At 42.2% G+C, this 19566-nt stretch overlaps 1 protein-coding gene across 2 annotated transcripts in view; it reads left to right on the top strand.

The window, feature by feature from the left end:
• The window catches only part of OBSCN (obscurin, cytoskeletal calmodulin and titin-interacting RhoGEF), a 472877-nt gene that overhangs the window by 192545 nt on the left and 260766 nt on the right, over positions 1-19566 (top strand). For both annotated transcript variants that reach the window (XM_030197417.1, XM_030197425.1), the window contains exons 47-48: positions 6079-7431; positions 12238-12516. In XM_030197417.1, the coding sequence (XP_030053277.1) occupies positions 6079-7431; positions 12238-12516 (1632 nt within the window). The remainder of the gene's footprint in view (positions 1-6078; positions 7432-12237; positions 12517-19566) is intronic.

Genomic DNA, 19566 nt, shown 5'->3' with positions numbered 1-19566 from the left:
ATATCTTGAGTTTGACTTTGTCTTCCCATAACTCTTCACAATGTAACCCATAATCGTACCACAACAAATTGTATTTCCATCACTCACAATGTATTGTAAGCCACACTGAGCCCGCAAATAGGTGGGAAAATGTGGGATACAAATGCAATAAATAAATAAATGATGAACTGCAGTATCATAAGCTTCTTTTTCATACATAACAGCTGTTTTAAGGGGAAAGGACCCTTAGAGCTCTCGACATTCTACAATTGCTCAAAAACGTAAGGATTCAATGTTATACTACACATAAATACAAAATGCCGGATAGTTATTCTTTAACAACCAAAATTGAGTATTTCTTAGAAGCAACTTATCCTGTCATGCTAGTTAGACACCCTTTTATAAACACGTCATCAAAGTTGTGATCTCCATCTTGCTCCACAGTTCTTACCCTCAAGAAAGATCTCTCCCACAGAGGAAGGGAAGGGAATGGGACTTGATGTACTGCCTTTTTGTGGTTTTTGCAAGTACATTCAAAGCAGTTTACATATTATATATAGGGACTTTATTTGTACCTGGGGCAAGTGACTTGCCCAGAGTCACAAGTGTCAGGATTGCAGGAGGTCAAAATTATTGCTGGACATACTTATATTAATATGAAATCAGTTGGACAATATTAAACCACCTTCTGACCTCTGATAAACTCTCCCCCCTCCCCCTCAGGAACCATTGAGGATGAAATGGACCAAATGGTGCTCAGAGAGGCCTGATAGCCCTTAGGTTTCTCAATTACTCCTGATTAACATACCTTTTGTTCCATCTGGGAGCAGGGCTTCAGAGCAACCAAAGCCAGACATACAGGCTCCATCACTAGGGATTTCAAACAGGACAACCTGTGAAAGTTGTCACCTTTCCTGACTTCAGAAAGTATCTGGAGAGCTGCAGTGGGAATCAAACCCAGTTCCCCAGGGCCACTGCACAAACCACTAGGCTACTCCTCCACTTAGTACATGAAGACTCCCACATCTAGGGAAGACAAGCTCGTCACTGAATCTTTCTGGTAGCGTTATGGACAACACTCTGACTTTCAGCAGCCTTCAGTTGCCAGGATTCCCATTTATAACTGTGGTCAGTGGACAAAAACTTTATTACCACAATGTTCCATAAAAACAGATGAAAAATAAACTTAAGAAAACTAACTTTCATGTTCTAGTCGAATTTGATTGTTGACTCAAACTGAATTTGTTTTATAAGACTATCATTGCTGGCCACACCCAGAGAACTTTTTTTTTGATACAGCACCTTTCTGACTCACTGGGACTCAAAGCCTGGTGTCACGAAGAAGGTCACGAAGAAGGCTTTAGGTACATAGGAGGATGGGGCAATAAATAGAAAAACAAAAGACTAAGCATCTCACTGTGGCAGGAAAAAGAAATCCTTTTGGAGAAATTTAGACAAAATGTTTCTAGGCATTTAGACTAGATGGCAGGGGTGGCATATGGAGGCAGATCACTTCAAGTGATCACCCCCAGCTAAAGCTAAAGACGTGACAGTAGAAAAGAAAGCAATGAAAACTACAATCTTAGCAAATCACTTCTTACCAACACAGCAGGAAGTGAGACTAAACAAAAAACTAAACAGAAGAAAAAAATGCCACTGAAATGTAGATAGAAAACGATGACTACAAATGCTTGCAGTCTAAGCAATAAAGTTCATGACCTACAAGCCCTGTTAGAGGCAGACTTAGACATTGTTGCAATCACGGAGACATGGCTCAATGGTTCCCATGAATGGGATGCAAACATACCAGGCTATAATCTATTTAGGAAGGGTAGAGATGGTCGTAAAGGTGGAGGAGTAGCTCTGTATGTGAGAAATGATATTGCAGCGCCTGAAATGACAGGGGACTGGGGAAAGGAAGAAGTGATATGGATCACCTTAAAAAGAGATGATGGAACCTCTGTCCACGTGGGTGTTGTCTACAGACCTCCTACACAATCAGAGGAACTAGATAAAGATCTGGTCACAGATATCCATAAGTTGGGAAAGAAAAGAGAGGTGCTGTTGCTGGGAGATTTCCATCTGCCAGATGTGGATTGGAAAGTTCCATCTGTGGAATCAGAAAAAAGAGAGATCATGGATGCTTTTCAAAGTGCTCTACTCAGACAAATGGTGATGGAACCCACGAGGGAGGAAGCGATGCTGGATCTGGTGCTCACAAATGAGGGAAGTGTGTCAAATGTCCGAGTAGGTGCCCACCTGGGCAGAAGTGACCATCAAACAGTTTGGTTTGATATAACAGCAGAAGTGGAGGGCAGCCACTCAAAATTCAAAGTTATGGATATCAAGCATGCTGACTTTAGTAAAATGGGGGAATACCTGAGGAAGGAGCTGATAGGTTGGGATGACGTACAAGAAGTGGAAGGGCAGTGGTCCAGGCTGAAAGAAGCTATAAATATGGCTACAAACCTTTATGTAAGGAGAGTAAATAAAAGCAAGAGAAAAAGGAAGTGGCTGAGAAAATAAAGGCTAAAGAGTTGGCATTCATGAAATACAGAAAAACTCAAGAAGAAAACACAGAGAGGAATACCATATGAAACTGAAAGAAGCCAAGAGAGAGATACGTCTGGCGAAAGCGCAAGCGGAAGAACAAATGGCTAGAAATGTAAGGAGGGGTGACAAAAATTTCTTCGAGTATATTAGTGAAAGGAAGAAGACTAAAAATGGAATTGTGAGACTGAAAGATGATGCGAACCGCTATATGGCTAATGATGAAGAAAAAGCAAATTTGCTAAACAAATACTTCTGTTTTCACTGAAGAAAATCCTGAAGAAGGACTATGATTGACTGGCAAAAGTACATATGAGAATGGAGCGGATATAGCACTATTCACGGAAGAGAATGTTTATGAACAACTTGAAAATCTAAAGGTGGACAAAGCCGTGGGACCGGACGGGATCCATCCCAGGATATTGAGGGAGCTCAGACAGGTTCTGGCAGGTCCTCTTAAAGATTTCTTTAATAAATCCTTGGAGATCGGGGCGGTTCCGTGGGATTGGAGAAGAGCGTATGTGGTCCCTCTTCACAAAAGTGGTGATAGGAAAGAAGCTGGAAACTACAGGCTGGTAAGCCTCACTTCGGTTAATGGAAAAGTAATGGAAGCGATGCTGAAGGAAAGGATAGTGAATTTCCTGGAATCCAATAAGTTGCAAGATCCAAAACTACATGGTTTTACCAAAGGTAAATAATGCCAAACAAATCTCATTGAATTCTTTGACTTGGTGACCAGAGAATTGAATCAAGGACGTGCGATAGATATAATCTACTTAGATTTCAGCAAAGCCTTTGACACGGTTCCTCACAGGAAGCTCTTGAATAAACTTGAAAGGCTGAAGATAGGACCCAACATGGTGAACTGGATTAGGAACTGGCTGACGGACAGATGCCCCCCACTGTGCCCCCTTCACCCATAAGGACTATGGTAGTGGTTCAGGAAATGTCAGTAAAGGGTTGTTTTTTTTTGTAACATTATGTTGAGCTGTCCAGAGCCATGGTCAACCATCACACTAAATAAAATAATAGGCATTCAGGATGATTAGAGGGATTCACTATAGAATTCTGCATCACTAACATCATCAGTCATGAGTAGTTAAATTATTACTATCTCACAAGATCAGGATTGAAAGAGGCTTCCTTCATACAATGCAAGGTTTAAGTAGAGTATTAGCAGTATAGTTAAAGAGATCGAGATAATGCCTAAAATACACTGGTTTAAGAGTGAAGCTCATTCTTGTCATGGTATGTACAAAACAAATTTATTTGGAGACACTACCTCAGGAGGAAATAGGAGAAAGCATGTTCCAGGAAGTAGTATGTGGTGTGTGTGTGTGTGTGGTTGGGGTGGGACTCCAGGTTAAAGAGAGGTTCATCTCACTGAGGACCTCAGAGGCTGCTATTTTATTTTTAATCTGAGTGCCTGTTATACTGTAGATGCCTCAGTATTATGTATCTAAAGTAAGGGGGAAAAATTGGAGCTGAGGTTAGGAACCTAAGAAGTGGTTTGAAAACAGATGCCTAACGTTAAGTTCGTAAAATTGAGATGCCTACATTTAGGCTGAGCGTCTTCCCTTTGCCTAGCTCTATACCTCAGCGCATCTATGTTTTAAGCACCTCAATTTAGGTGCTCAGCAGGGAAACATTTTCATTTAGAAAAATCTTGAAACCTAACTCTTAAGTTAGACCCCTGAATATTTTCCTCCTCGGAAGGGAGCTGCTAGTAGCTCTGGAGGAGTTTCAGATTGCATAGGGGCTGCAATAGGGAAGGGACTTATATAGGGCGAGGCAGAGTCCTCTTCTTGTTCGTTGGTTACCTAACAACCCTTCCCAACTTTCATGTGGCTTAAAGGGATAGGGCTTGAAAGTGGTCCCCACTCTCTAGTCTGGGATGTAACAGGCAAAAGAAATATTCTAAGCCAACACCGAGTATATTTATTGTAATAGGTGAAAAAATATCAGAGGTCAAATATCTTTTGCTATTTGGCTGTTTCCATAGCTCCAGAAATTTGCAGAATCTAGAAACTATAGGAATGAAACCGAACCTAAGCAAGAAGACACCTTATTTTCTCTCACACAAACTGCTTGTCATTAACTCAACAGTTTGGGCTTTAACCCATCAGTACTATTTAAGAATCAAACACTACATACAGTCAAATGTTTCATCATTAAAAATCTTAGGATATGAACAATCTATTCTGCTGCCAAATTGCATACCTTAGCAAATGCTATAGGCTACTCCTAAGAACAGAACAGACTTTTGCAGGACATAAGGCAATATCTGGTAAGTTTGCTGATTTTTATCATGGGGTAGTTTCAGTGATGCTGACCTCTGAGGTAAAAAATAACCCCATATATATGTGTTTGCCATACTGGGACAGACCAAAGGTCCATCAAACCCAGTATCCTGTTTCCAACATGGCCAATCCAGGTCACAAGTACCTGACAAGATCCCAGAACAATAAAATAAATTTTTTGCTGCTTATGCTAGAAATAAGCAGTGGACTTTCCAAAGTGCATCTTAATAATGGCTGATGGACTTTTGTTTTAGGAAATTATTCAAACCTTTTTTAAACCCTTCTAAGCTAACTGCTTTTACCACATTCTCTGGCAATGAATTCCAGAGTTTAATTACTTGTTGAGTGAAGAAATATTTTCTCTGATTTGTTTTAAATTTACTACTTAGCAGCTTCATTGCATACCCACTAGCCCTAGTACTTTTGGAAAGACTAAACAAGGACTTCCACTCCACACTACTAAATGCATGTTTTTTTATCACCCTCTTTTCTCTATCCTTCTTGCCTTGCCTTTTTCCCTATCCCTAGCCTCCAGTATTCTTCCCTTCACTCCCGCCCCAGTGTTCACCCTTTGTTCATGCTTCTCTCATCTGTTACCCACTTGCCTACCCTCCAGCATTCAGTCCTGCCTTGTGACTCTTCATATCTCACAAATTTTCACTCCTCGTTTGTGGCAGTTACCCACCAGCATTCATTCCTTCATCACCCTGCCTTCTCCCACATTCACCCCTCTTGAATCCCCCCAGCATTCAGCCCATCCTTTGGACTTGTCATCACCCCAGCATTCACTCCCTTATCCTTCCCAGATTTTACCCATTCCTTGTCTTCGGTCCCCCTTCATTCACCCTATTCTTATTATTCATTCTCCAGCATTCACCTTCATCCTCTCCCCTCTAGTTTTCATTCTTCCTTGCCACTCTCTTATCCTCATTTCTCTAGCATTTATCATTTCCTTATATCCCATAACTTCTCCCTAAGCAATCACTCCCTCCTCATCAAGACCTTGAATATCTACTCCCTCCTTCAGCATCAACTCTCTCATAACCATCCCCCACCACATTGCTTTCATGGTTCTGGGAGTGATTTCCTTTCCTCCTATCCCTTTGCTGTGAATGTGGATGCTCAAAAATAGAAAAAGCTGTATTTGTATCTCTTTTATCCTCTTCATTATTTTTAATTTTGGTGTTGTGAGCTGTGTGTTGTTTGCAGAAATGCTGTGTATTACATTTTTGGTCAATTTAAATTTCAGCAAAAATATCATCTGAAGTGCTGACAAAACAAGAGATTTTGGAAGAAGTAAAGGAGATGTCCAAACCTGAAGAAACTGCAGAAGGTTCTGTCCAGCCCAGTTTGCCACTTGAAGCTGCTCAAGAAGGTGATCTCCATCTCTTATGGGAAGCTCTAGTGCAGAAACGAAGAATGAGCAGGGAGCCAACCTTGGATTCCATCAGTGAAGTACCAGAGGAAGATGATAAACTTAAGCAGAAAAAAGAAGTAGAGATACGGACAGATTTCTCAGAGGGATATACCTCTGATGAACAGGCTAAGATTGGAGAAGCTGACATCTCTTTTACAAGTTCAGATGATGACTCCAGGGCAGGAACCCCATCACTAGTTTCGTACCTCAAAAAAGCCGGAAAGTCCACTATTACTGTAGGGAGCAAGATTCAGTCAGTGTCCACTACCAAATTTGTGAAACATTGGGAAACAGACATTAGTGATACAAAGCCTGAGCCACCCATGCCAGCTGCTCAACCAGCTGACTTAGACATCATAGATGATAATGACCCGTCGATGAATAATGCAGCTGTGAAAATTCAGGCGGCTTTCAAAGGCTACAAAACAAGGAAGGTGATCAAACAGCAAGAGTGTCCAGTGTTTGGAGAGAGCTTCAAAGATGTTACTGGTGAACCTGGAGGCACTCTTCATCTTGAGTGTGTGGCCATCAGCAAGACTGATGTAAAAGCCCGTTGGCTAAAAGACGGTGAAGAACTTTTTGATGGGCGCCATTATCATATTGACAATTACAGTGATGGAACATGCTCCTTAATCATTACAGGCCTTGAAACAAAAGATAAGGGAAAATACACATGTGAGGTCTCTAATAAATTTGGTGTGGTTTCTCACAGTGCGAGGATAATGGTGTGCAGTGAGTCATCAGAAGCTATTGAGAAACCTAAACCAGGCCTTTCAAAGTCCAGCACTGATAGTGAGACAGAGAGCTCTTCTGGAAGTGAAATTGATGATGCATTCCGCAAAGCAGGTAGACGACTTCACAAGCTCTTTAAATCCCAAATCTCCCCTGATATATCAGACGTGGAAGAGTTTGTCAGTGCTGATGAAGGGGAGTTAGAGACTGTAGATCCACAGACATACCGTGAAGATGATAAGTACATCTACATCAAATTTGAAGTGATGTCCGAGGCTAAGATCGCTGCCAGTAGGTTCAGAGAAATGTTTGGAGCTATGGGTATTCCAGTTGACATTGACATCTTGGACCAAGATACAAAGAAAATAGAGTTACGGATAATGAAAACAGCACAAGTGCATGAGCTGCCAGCAGAAAAAAAACCTCAGACCACTCTTTTGACTTCAGATACTGGTAAGTGCAGTATGTTTTTTCTGTCTTTTTGTGAGCTCATATGGATGTAGAATTATTTCAAGTATCCTAAATATGAGCTTAGAGAAAGATAACTCAGTCTTCTAGAAGATATAGGGGCCCTTTTACTAAAGTGCATTAGGATTTGCAGTTACTGCACCTTTAACACAAGTATTAAGATGCAGTAATTGCAAAGCTTATGTGGCAAATCCAGGGGGCATGTTCGGCATCTGCCATTCATTTACTACACAGGGCACAAAGTTAAAACACAACCATCATATTACATGTCTGACAGCTACCTGGGACAGCAGCACTACAATTTCCCTCCCCCCAGTTCCCCCATGGAGAGGTCCAAACCTTCAGATCATGCCCCTGATCATCCCCCCCCCCCCCGATCAGGTCTCCAACCCCCCAATTAGAGACCTGACCCCTACTCCCCCATCCAAACCATGGTTTCCCCTGACACCAACCCAAGCTAGCTCTGATACATTAATCCCACCCTCCACACAGATCCTGTCCCCAACACAACCCTAACCTTGACCCCCCTCCCTGACCAACTGTCTGACACCCCCAGAACTTGATTGTCTTGTGGTACTACTGCTGGGCCATGATAATACTGTAAGACAACTGCTAGGGGCCATCAGCACCATTTTGGATTGAAGTGCCAACCCAAGTGCAGTAGAAGGGGATCCCTACTGCCTGGGGACAACTGGACCACCAATACAGCTTGCAGGTAAGAACTGGGGAAGGGGATCAGTGGGAGGAGGGGAGGATAGGGCATTGTGGTTGGGGTTTCTATCAGAGGCTTCCTCCAACACTAGGGTGTCAGAGTTGTCATGAGAAGGGGGGTTCTGGAGGTGTCACAGTTGATCGGGGGGGAGGGTGGAATTGTCTCAGGGGAATGATCTTATGTCAGGGTGGGTTAATGTGTCAGGGCTGACTCAGGTTGGTTTCAGGAGGATTGCAGTGTGATATTGGGAGGGGTCAGGCTTCTGATCGGGGGGGGGGGGGGGAGTCAGGGTGATCATTGCTGCATCTTCTGTGCCAGCATGCTGCACAGCTTCATGGTAGCACAGCTGCACTTACTGCCTCCTCTTGAGGTAGCAGTAAGTTTGGCTGCGCTATCAGCAGTTGGGACAACTAGGTCACAGTAAAGACATGTTCTAGCTGTCAAAGCCAGCCATACCTCTGCGTATCCCTGTCTTGCTCAAACCCAGCCCACTCCCATTTTTGACTGCCAGCACCAGGTTTGTAATGCAAACCTCCTGTTTTAGTGCAGTAGACAGTAGCATGGCCCTGTGCTGCTGTCTACAGTGTTGAAAACCCCATGTTAGCTGCTTAACACCGCCTAGTCAAAGGGCCTCATAATTATATTCATTTTAATTCATGCAAAGTCAACATTAGATTTCCTCAATGGAACCTTCCTGAGGGCTCTATACCATACTAAATTTTTAGACCATACACATACTGTAGATATTGCAATACATTTAAGTTTAATTCAGAATGAGCTCTCAGCACCCAGTACTAACTTTAAACAGAATAGTACTGTATTTGGCAAGTTATTGGTATTCTGTAAAAAAAAAAAATATTTGAGTGTTTATTCCATTTTCACAGTACTCTGTTATGTTATAGCAGACTTATCACCTGCCAACTCCCTCAGTTTGAGATTCAGGGCGAGATACAAATTAAGAAACTGATATAAAACATCAGGAAATTACAAAAGAAATTCAAAATAAATAAAATAAGAATAAAAACTACATTACTTAAAATCTAAAATTAATCATGTTTTAATTCAAAATAAATAGGTTTTCAAAGCTTTATGAAAAGAATAATAACATTTCACCAAACATATTTCTAAAGGAAGATTGTTCCATAATCGAACTGCTAAAAACAAAAAATAATGAGAAAATAAAGCTTTGAATCTAACAGACTTATGGGCTCATTTTCAAAAAAGAAGGACGCCCATCTTTTGACATAAATTGGAAGATGGACGTCCTTCTCACAGAAACGTCCAAATCGGTATAATTGAAAGCCGATTTTGGACGTCCCCAACTGCAATCCATCGCAGGGATGGCCAAAGTTTAAGGGGGCTTGTCAGAGGTGTAGCAAAGGCGGGACTTGGGCGTGCCTAACACTTGGACATCCTTAACCCATAATTGAAAAAAACAAGGACGTACTTGACGAACACTTGGACGTTTTCACCTGGTCATGTTTTTCTTATGACAGAGGCACAAAAAGGTGCCCAAAATGACCAGGTGACCACCGGAGGGAATCGGGGATAACCTCCCGTTACTCCCCCAGTGGTCACAAACCCCCTCCCACCCTCAAAAAACATCTTTAAAAATATTGATTGCCAGCCTCAGATGTCATACTCAGGTCCAAGTCAGCAGTATGCAGGTCCCTGGAGCAGTTTTAGTGGGTGCAGTGCACTTCAGGCAGGCAAACCCAGCCCCATCCCCCCCTATCTGTTATGTTTGTGGAGGAAACAGTGAGCCCTCCAAAACCCACCACAAACCCACTGTACCCACATCTAGGTGCCCCCCTTCACCTTGGATTTGGTCAGAAACGTCCATGTCTAGGGACGTCCAAATCTAGGGACGACTAAATTTAAGAATTTGGACGTCCCTGACAGTATTTTCGAAACTAAAGATAGATGTCCAACTTGTTTCGAAAATACAGATTTCCCCGCCCTGTATCGGGATGTTTTGCAAGGATGTCCAAATCAAAACTTGGACGTCCCTTTCGAAAATGCCCCTCATTATCATCAGAACAACATGAAGCAGTTGATTACACCTCCTAGTGGTCACAGAAGAGCTTAGAATATCAAATAATTGAGACAAATCCTCTGCACAATTACCTTCCAAAATTTTAAAAACTAGACATAACACCTTAAAATGGATCCTAGCCTGTATTGGCAACCAGTGCAGCTCCCCAAGTAGGGGTGTCACATGGCGGGGCATTTTCAAAAGAAACGTCTAAGTGTGAATTTGGACATTTTACAAAGACATCCAAATTCCGAAGCGGGGAGCAGGTCATTTTCAAAAAAGATGGACGTCCATCTTTTGCGTTTGAAAATACCATGGTCATCCTGCAATTTGGACGTTTTGCGATTTGGACGTCTTTGATTTTCGGCCATTTTCGAAAACAAAAACATCCAAGTCTAAAACATCTAAAGTCAAGCCATTTGGACGTGGGAGGAGCCAGCATTTGTAGTAGACTGGTCCCCCTGACATCCCAGGATAGCAATCGGGCACCCTAGGGGGCACTGCAGTGGACTTCATAAAAAGCTCCCAGGTACACATCTGACCATTGCTCCCTTACCTTGTGTGCTGAGCCCCCCAAAACCCACTACCCCCAACTGTACACCACTGCCATAGCCCTTATGGGTAAAGGGGGCATCTACATGTGGGTACAGTGGGTTTCTGGTGGGTTTTGGAGGGCTCACTGTTTCCTCCACAAGTGTAACAGGTAATGGGGGTATAGGCCTGGGTCCACCTGTCTGAAGTGAACTGCACCTACTACTAAACTACTCCAGGAACCTGCATGCTGCTGTAATGCACCTGGGTATGACAGCTGAGGCTGACAAGTAATGTTGTTCATCACAATTTTGGAGGTTGGGAGGGGGTTAGTGACCACTGGGGGAGTCAGGGGAGGTCATCCCTGATTCCCTCCTGTGGTCATCTAGTCATTTTGGGCTCCTTTTTGTGCCTTATTCGTAATAAAAACAGGTCTAGCTGAAAACGTCAAAGTTTTAGTCCTGGACGTATTTGCTTTTTTCCATTATGGCTCAAAGATGTCCTAAGTCTTATGAACGCCCAAGTCCCGCCTCGAACACGCCCCTGATATGCCCCCTTGAGATTTGGACATCCTTCTGATGGACTTCGGAGAAAGATGTCCAAAATCGGGTTTTGATTATACCGATTTGGACATTTCTGTGTGATGGACATCCAAATGCCAATTTATGTCACTTTTTGGACATCCATCTCTTTCGAAAATGAGCCTGATGGTCACTAAGAGACATAAAAAATAAGTCTAGCAGCTGAATTTTGGATCAATTGAATTTTATGAGACAACCTAGCAGTTATACTTAAATATAGAAAATTACAGGAATCTAGTAAAGTTAAAATCAAGTGTTGCACAATAATTCTAAAATGATCCCTCAAGAAATAGGAATGCAGAAGGTGAAGCTGCTTCATCTTACAGTAGGCCTTCCTAACCAAGCTATTAATCTGAGGTTCTATAGTCGAGGAATCCAACAGTATCCCCAAAACCTTTGATACCCTTTCAATATTTAGCTGAATACCAACAAATTAAGAGTAAACCACAAAATTCTTGTCTTGTCAGCATTTTGTTTTAAGTGTACAGAAGTGGACCAGTCTCGCCTGGATTCCAAGAAATTCATCCAAGTGAGCTCATATATAAATTATATAAAAGAGGGGAGATGGGAGAGCCCTACGGTACCCCACAAGGGGATTTTCATGATGATGAATAGGTATCATCTTTCAACACCAAGTACTGCCTGCTTTTCCAGAAAGATGCAAACCATCTAAAAACAGGGCCTACTAACCTTACGCCAGGAAGTAAGCTTAACATAGTCTCATGATTGAATGTGTCGACAGCTGTAGAGATATCAAATTGCAACAAAATTACCTCACCACCTCAGCACAACACCCGCTTTACCTCAGTGGTTAGCGACAACAAAGTTTCAGTACTATGGAAAGAACGAAAATCATATTGAAAATATTTTTGGCTGTTGCAATTTGCATATTATTTAAATTGTTTTATGTCTTTTAAATTTTGCAAATTAAGCTCCCATCTTTATAACTGAACTGCAAAACCAAGAGGTGCAAGATGGCTACCCAGTCAGCTTTGACTGTGTTGTCATTGGCATGCCCATCCCCACTGTTCGCTGGTTCAAAGATGGAAGAGTGATTGAAGAAGATGACCATTTCATGATCAACGAAGACCAAGAAGGTTGCCATCAGCTGATTATTACGGCAGTGGTTCCCACGGACATGGGAGTATATCGCTGCTTGGCAGAAAACAGGATGGGAGTCTCGTCAACCAAAGCTGAACTGCGAGTAGACAGTAAGTATGGAACATAGCCCACAGGATTGTACAAAATCATAGCTGCAAGTATACCAAATACTGCAGAGCATTTTAAAGAGTGCATATTTCTTTGAAATTTATATAATGATGTTACAGCTCAGGCGCATTCAGTGTAACTTTTTGCAGAACATAAACCATATTTGTAAAAGCAGTAGATTCCATTGGTTTACTCTTCTGTGGTTAGGCTAGTTGCTTCTAATGTGTTAATAAATTTGGTTATCGTTTACTTTGAAGCAATTTCCATTATCTCCTGTATTTATATGGTAAAAGTTCAATCAACTTTGTTAGACGATATGGAGAGTCAGTTGAAATGCTCCAGTTTAAGATTTATTGCAATACCTGAAGCAATAGATCAGTGAGATCTGATTAAATTTTTGCAAGAATGGCTACCATAGGTAGATGAAATATCGGGGCCAATGCAGATTGAATGCACACATCAGTTGGGTCCTAAGCGGAGTGATGAAAATTGTCCGAGCACAGTGATTGTAAAGTTTATGAACTATGCTCATAAGCAGAATTAATGCGCAAACATAATTCACAATAAAAAGTGAAATGTGAAGGGAAGAATATACTCATGTTTCAAGATTACTGAATGAAGCTCATAGTGCCAGTGGCATACCGAGGGGCGCTGACACCCGGGGCGGATCGCTGATGCGCCCCGCCCCCCCCCAGGTGCAGCGCCCCCCTCCCCCCCGTACAGCGCGACACCCCCCCACCCCGGCGAAAGAACCCCCCCTGGGTACACGCAGCTGGGGGGGGGGGGGTGCCACGCGCCGGTCAGCGTCGTTGGTTTCCATGCTCCCACTGCATAGTGCAGCACAAAGGGCTCTCAAGAATGATACAATTCAGCAAAACAACACTGAACACATGAGTTGCTGCTCAAAATGTAATGCCCAGCGTTTTCACAGTCCGCTCTGGGAACAGAACTACAAAGACTTGGTGAGGAATAAACCGCCATAAAAACATGTCTATGTTTTGGCGCGTTTTTAAGGCAGTTTAAGGCACGCCGCTGTTGATCTAGTGGTCTCAGTGGGGGGGAACATGTCCTTTCCTACCTGGCCCACTGGGCTGCCATTATTCTCCTCCCCCACCCCGCCCGGCATCACCGTATTTTAAAAATGGTGGCTGAGACTCCCTGCGAGACTGAGACCTGCGAGACTACCACGGGAAGTCTTGGCCACCATTTTGAAAACATGGTGGCGCTGGCAGGTGAGGGAATAGCAGCAGCACAGTGAGCAGGAAAGAACATGCCTCCCTCCCCCTCCTCACCCCCCCCCCCCCCCCCCCGCAGAGGCCACCAGCCTACCAGGACCTCTCAGGTAGGACCGGGGCGACAGGGGGGTGTCAGGCAGTGGCCAAGCAGGGGGCCCAGACCACCCTCAGTGCCTGGGGACCCAGACTATCTCTCAGTCCATTCCTGAAAGGGTATTAAGTCCCTTAAGCTTTAAAATGCTTTGGGCCTGGGTGCTATAGCGCATAATTCTTTTTTTAATTATGCAGTTAAAACATTTAGGCCCCTTTGAGAAATATTATGAGAAAGTTATGGAACAAGAGGCGTTTCTAGAACATACACATGTAGCTTTAATAACTTTGAAAGTAATATTCAGCCCAGGATGGTCAGCTGTTTTAAGCTACTTACAACTGTGGGTTGAATTAAGTCCAGATATTCATTGCTTAATTTGACAAAATCAGAAGCATTGGCCTTGCATTACCAAAATTAAAGATAAATGGGTGGGGAGCTTCCCCTTAACCTGCGCTTCTGGATGTATACATGCCATCAAAATTGAATTAGATACATTAGTTAAATATGTGTAATAAATTATTGAGCAGGCATGCTTTTCCATTATTGTTAATGCTATTCCATTATTGTTAATAGGATAGATACACCTGTATAATATGATACTAGTGCCCAAATGGCTTGTTCTTCAGCTTGGAAAAAAAGACGGCTGAGGGGAGATATGATAGAGGCTTATAAAATAATGAGTGGAGTGGAACAGGTAGACGTGACACATCTGTTTACTCTTTCCACAAATATTAGGACTAGGGGGCATGCAATGAAGCTACAAAATAGTAAATTTAAAACAAATCAGAGAAACTTTTTCTTCACTCAATGTGTAATTAAACTCTAGAATTTGTTACCAGAGAATGTGGTAAAGGTGGTTAGCTTAGCGGGGTTTATAAAAGGTTTGGACGGCTTCCTAAAGGAAAAGTCTATAGGCCATTATTAAAATGGACTTAGGGAAAATCCACTGCTTATTTCTGGGATAACTGTCAAAATTATATATGGCTATAATCTACAAATATAACGATAATACTCACAACATCCACTAGTGGTAGAATATAAAGAACACATGCGGATATGAACCCAAGCAAAACACTCTTAATCATCCACTGGCTCACCCTAACCCTACACACATATACAACCTTCGATACAGATAACAACAACCACACAACTCACAAATCATACATCACTCTCATACGCAGAATGCCGTCCCAAATAAGCAACAAAAACCACGATGAGCTTAAAGCCCATGGACACCAACAAAGAATATCAATAGAAGACTCCAAACCAGCACACCAAAACAACAGACCAGCACACCAAAACAACAGACAACTGATAAAAATCACCACAAACCTGAACCCAAGAAAGAAACTCCAATTAATACAAATAGGATACACTAATGCCAGATCTATAATCAGAAAAACCACTTCGATAACCGACTGGATAACGGCAGATCACCTCGACCTCCTTCTCATCAATGAAACTTGGATACATGACGCTAAAGACCCAATAATCCTAGAGCTTTGTCCACCAGATTACAAAATCATTCACTGGACGAGAGAAGGAAAAAGAGGCTATAATCTATAAATCCCAATTCATAATCACAACTACAGCCGAATCGATCCTCCCTCAACTCGAAATAGCCTCAGTCAGAGTCACACACCCTAACCTACAGGACCAACTAAATATAATCCTATTTTACAGACCCCCGGCTAGGTGGCAAGAAGCACAGATACACTTCACGGACTTCATATCAAACACTTGTCTATCATCCCAAAATATCATCATAGCAGGAGACATCAACCTCCATCATGAAGACACCAACTCAAACAATGTACATGAATGCAAGGAATTCCTCCAACTCTGGGAGTTCCACTGGCCTAACATACAGCCCACCCACAAACACGGACACACACTGGACATCATAACTCACAAATTTTCATCAGACGCGAACCTCACAATCAAGAACACAAAATGGACAATCACACCATGGTCAGATCATTACAAAGCAAACACTTCCCTCCTCTGGAAAACAAAAGAGAAACAACAAAAACAGGAAAAAAGAACCTACAGTACAAGAGGCAAAATAGACCCTTTAACATTCTGGCAACAAATATATACCACCGAATGGACAACAACCACAGAATCACCCCAATTCTTACAAGAATGGGATAACAGATGCAGAACAGTTCTAGACAATATAGCTCCGCTCCAAACCAGAACTTCGCATAGGATTATCTCAATCCCATGGTTCAACGAAGAACTGAAAGAACTAAAAGCACAGGTCAGAAGACTAGAAAGAGCATGGAGCAAAAAAAAAGATGAACACACACTTAAAGAGTGGAAACAGTTACAAAGAAAATACAAATACAGCATCAGACATACCAAAAGAATGTACTACAAAACAATAATAGGACCAGACTACAAGGATGCACACAAACTCTTTTCACTCGTAAACAATCTCCTAAACACCACACGAGTCACCTCGAACAGCACAGACACCCCATCGGCAGCCAACCTAGCGAAGTATTTCAACGAAAAAATTACAAAGCTCTGACGCATGATACCAAGTAACACCATTGAATATTCAAGTATCCTTGAATGCCTAGACCCAACACCCGGGGAATACCCAGCTGACCGATCATGGACCAACTTTGACCCAATTTCAGTAGATGAACTCACATACTGGCTTAAAAAATACGCCAAATCTCAGTGCAAACTTGACATTTGCCCCACCAGCCTAATAAGAGCTGCACCCAAACAATTTAAAATAGACCTCACGAACCAAGTAAACTATAGACTCCAACATGTTCTCTTCCCCACGGAAAATGGAAACATACTACTCACGCCGCTGCCAAAAGATGCCAAGAAAAGTACAATGGACTTAACCAACTACCGACCAGTCACCTCTATCCCACTCACTACAAAATTGATGGAAGGCATAGTAATGAAGCAGCTCATGGACTACCTGACCAATCACTCAATTCTACACGAATCACAGTCAGGATTCCGATCAAATCATAGCACCGAAACCGTACTAGTGTCTGCAATGAACTCCTTTAAAAAAAACAATTGCAATCGGCAAGAGCATTACTCATATTACAATTCGACATGTCCAGTGCCTTTGACATGGTGGATCATGAAATACTATTACACATTCTAGAATACTTCGGAATCGGAGGCCCAGTTCTCAAATGGTTCAAAGAATTCCTCACCACTAGATCCTACCAAGTTATAACGAATACTGCCAGATCACTGCCCTGGACACCAGAATGTGGAGTCCCTCAAGGATCCCCCCTTTCACCTACAATCTTCAACCTAATGATGATACCACTAGCCAAACTCTTGGCCAATCAAAACCTTAACCCTTACATATATGCCGATGATATCACAATCTACATCCCGTTTAAGAAGGACTTAAACGAAATAACCAACGAGATCAACCAGAGCTTCCAGATCATGCACTCATGGGCAGACTCATTCCGGCTAAAGCTCAATGCTGATAAAACACAATGCCTAGTTCTCACCTCCCAATACAATGCAAACAATTACTCCACTATAACCACACCTTACTGCACACTGCCTATATCAGAAAACCTGAAAATTCTTGGAGTCACCATTGATCGAAACCTCACACTCGATACCCACGTGAAGAACACAACAAAAAAAATGTTCCAATCGATGTGGAAACTCAAAAGAATTAAACCTTATTTCCCAAGAAATATCTTTCGCACCCTAGTGCAGTCACTAGTTATAAGCCACTTGGACTACTGCAACGCCTTGTACGCAGGCTGTAAAGAACAGACCATTAAAAAACTCCAGACAACCCAAAACACGGCAGCCAGGCTCATCTTTGGAAAACCTAAATATGAAAGCGCGAAGCCCCTAAGAGAGAAACTGCATTGGCTTCTGCTCAAGGAACGAATTGAATTCAAGATTTGCACAACCGTGCACAAAATCATTCACGCAGATGCCCCACTCAATATGCTAACCCTAGTGGACCTACTGCCCAGAAATGCCAAAAGATCGGCTCGCAAATTCCTAAACCTGAATTTCCCCAGCTGCAAAGGAGTGAAGTACAAACAAGCTTATGCTACGACCTTTGCATACAAAAGCACACAGTTTTGGAATGCGCTACCCAAAACCCTGAAAACCATGAACAATCTAACCAGCTTCCGCAAAGCTCTGAAAACACACCTCTTTAACAAAGCTTACAATAACCACCCTCAATGATACAATTCATCCCCCAAATCACCCAAACACACCTAAAACATTTCTCATACAACCTACCCAACATCAGCCCATCAATCACCTCTCTTACTTCAGCTTATGATCAACTGTATTTAAATCATGTACTGACTTTATCATAACCTCACTCTGTAAGCCACATTGAGCCTGCAAAAAGGTGGGATAATGTGGGGTACAAATGCAATAAATAAATAAATAAATAAACACGGTGCTCATCCATATTGGATGGAATGGAGAAGTCTCATTCAGTCACTTCAACTCCTTAGGCTACTGCTTTTAACACCCTTCGGGTGAGCCTGTATAGTGTGACAGTTTATAATCATTGACACCCTCCAACCATCCGTGATACGTGTAATTGTGACTAGTGATCTCTTCTTTTGTCTGATTTACTTTATATTTTTAAAACCTTTTTGTTGAATATCACTCTTCATTTATAACTCAAACCTCTTCACAACATAGCACCCAAGTGGTCTTCACACTTTACACTTTCAAATGCTGGAGGCAATTTCAAACAATTGTGGTCCCGGAAATGGGACAGGAGATCCAAGCGGATGGAGCGAACCTGTACACGCTGGTTATTCCCTTGACAAAGCATTGTATGCGAAACAGGCACCTGTCGGGATTAGGGATTACAGCCATACCTGGGAGCGTGTAAAGATAAATTGTATTAACTCAGCTCCTATGTCTCCTACATGCAATAAGTGTAATTTATGGCAGTTGTAAAACCTGAATATAAGACAGGTAGATAGACACGTAAGCCATTTCCGGGACCACAGTTGTTTGAAATTGCCTCCGTATGAATGAATGGCAGTTTACAATAAGAAAGAAATGTAATAGCAGAAATTTCAAAGTATGTGGGAGCCTTTTAGGAATACACTTACTGATAGAGCTAGAAACAATACATTGAATGGACAGTATACACTTTATGTGTCTTAATATATAAGACTCTAAGGGGCTCATTTTCAAAACAGAAAAATTTATTTAAAAAACCAGCACAAAGTGGCACATAAATGTTTTTTATTCAAAAACGTACAAATCACCATTTTCAAAACTCACTTTTAAGACATTTTTCTCCACAGTTTGTCTAAATCTCAAGGGGGCATGTGTTGGGTGGGACAAGGGTGGGCTTCTGATGTGGACATTTTTCTGCAATAAAGGAACATTGTAAAAACGTTCAGGGGAATAAAAGTAGAACATTTTTGGCTAGACCTGTTTCAGTAACAACTAAGTGCCAAAAAAGTGTCCAAACTCACCAGATAACCACTGGAAGAATAAAAGCATGACCCCCCCCCCCCCCTTCTCTTTAATTCCCAAGTGCTTACTGACCCCTTCCTATCCCTCTAAAGGTGAAAGCAACAGTACGTACCAGACTCTATGACATCTGCAAATATAACGGCCCGTCCTCTTAGAGAAGCAAGCAGGACCCTGGAGTAGCCTAGTGTTGATGCAGTGGACTGTAGAGAAGGGGACCCAGGCCCACATCTCACTTTAACTGGTAC

This window comes from Microcaecilia unicolor, chromosome 1, assembly GCF_901765095.1.
Source record: "Microcaecilia unicolor chromosome 1, aMicUni1.1, whole genome shotgun sequence".
NCBI classification, from domain to species: Eukaryota; Metazoa; Chordata; class Amphibia; order Gymnophiona; family Siphonopidae; genus Microcaecilia; species Microcaecilia unicolor.
This window is presented reverse-complemented; position numbering and strand designations above follow the sequence as displayed.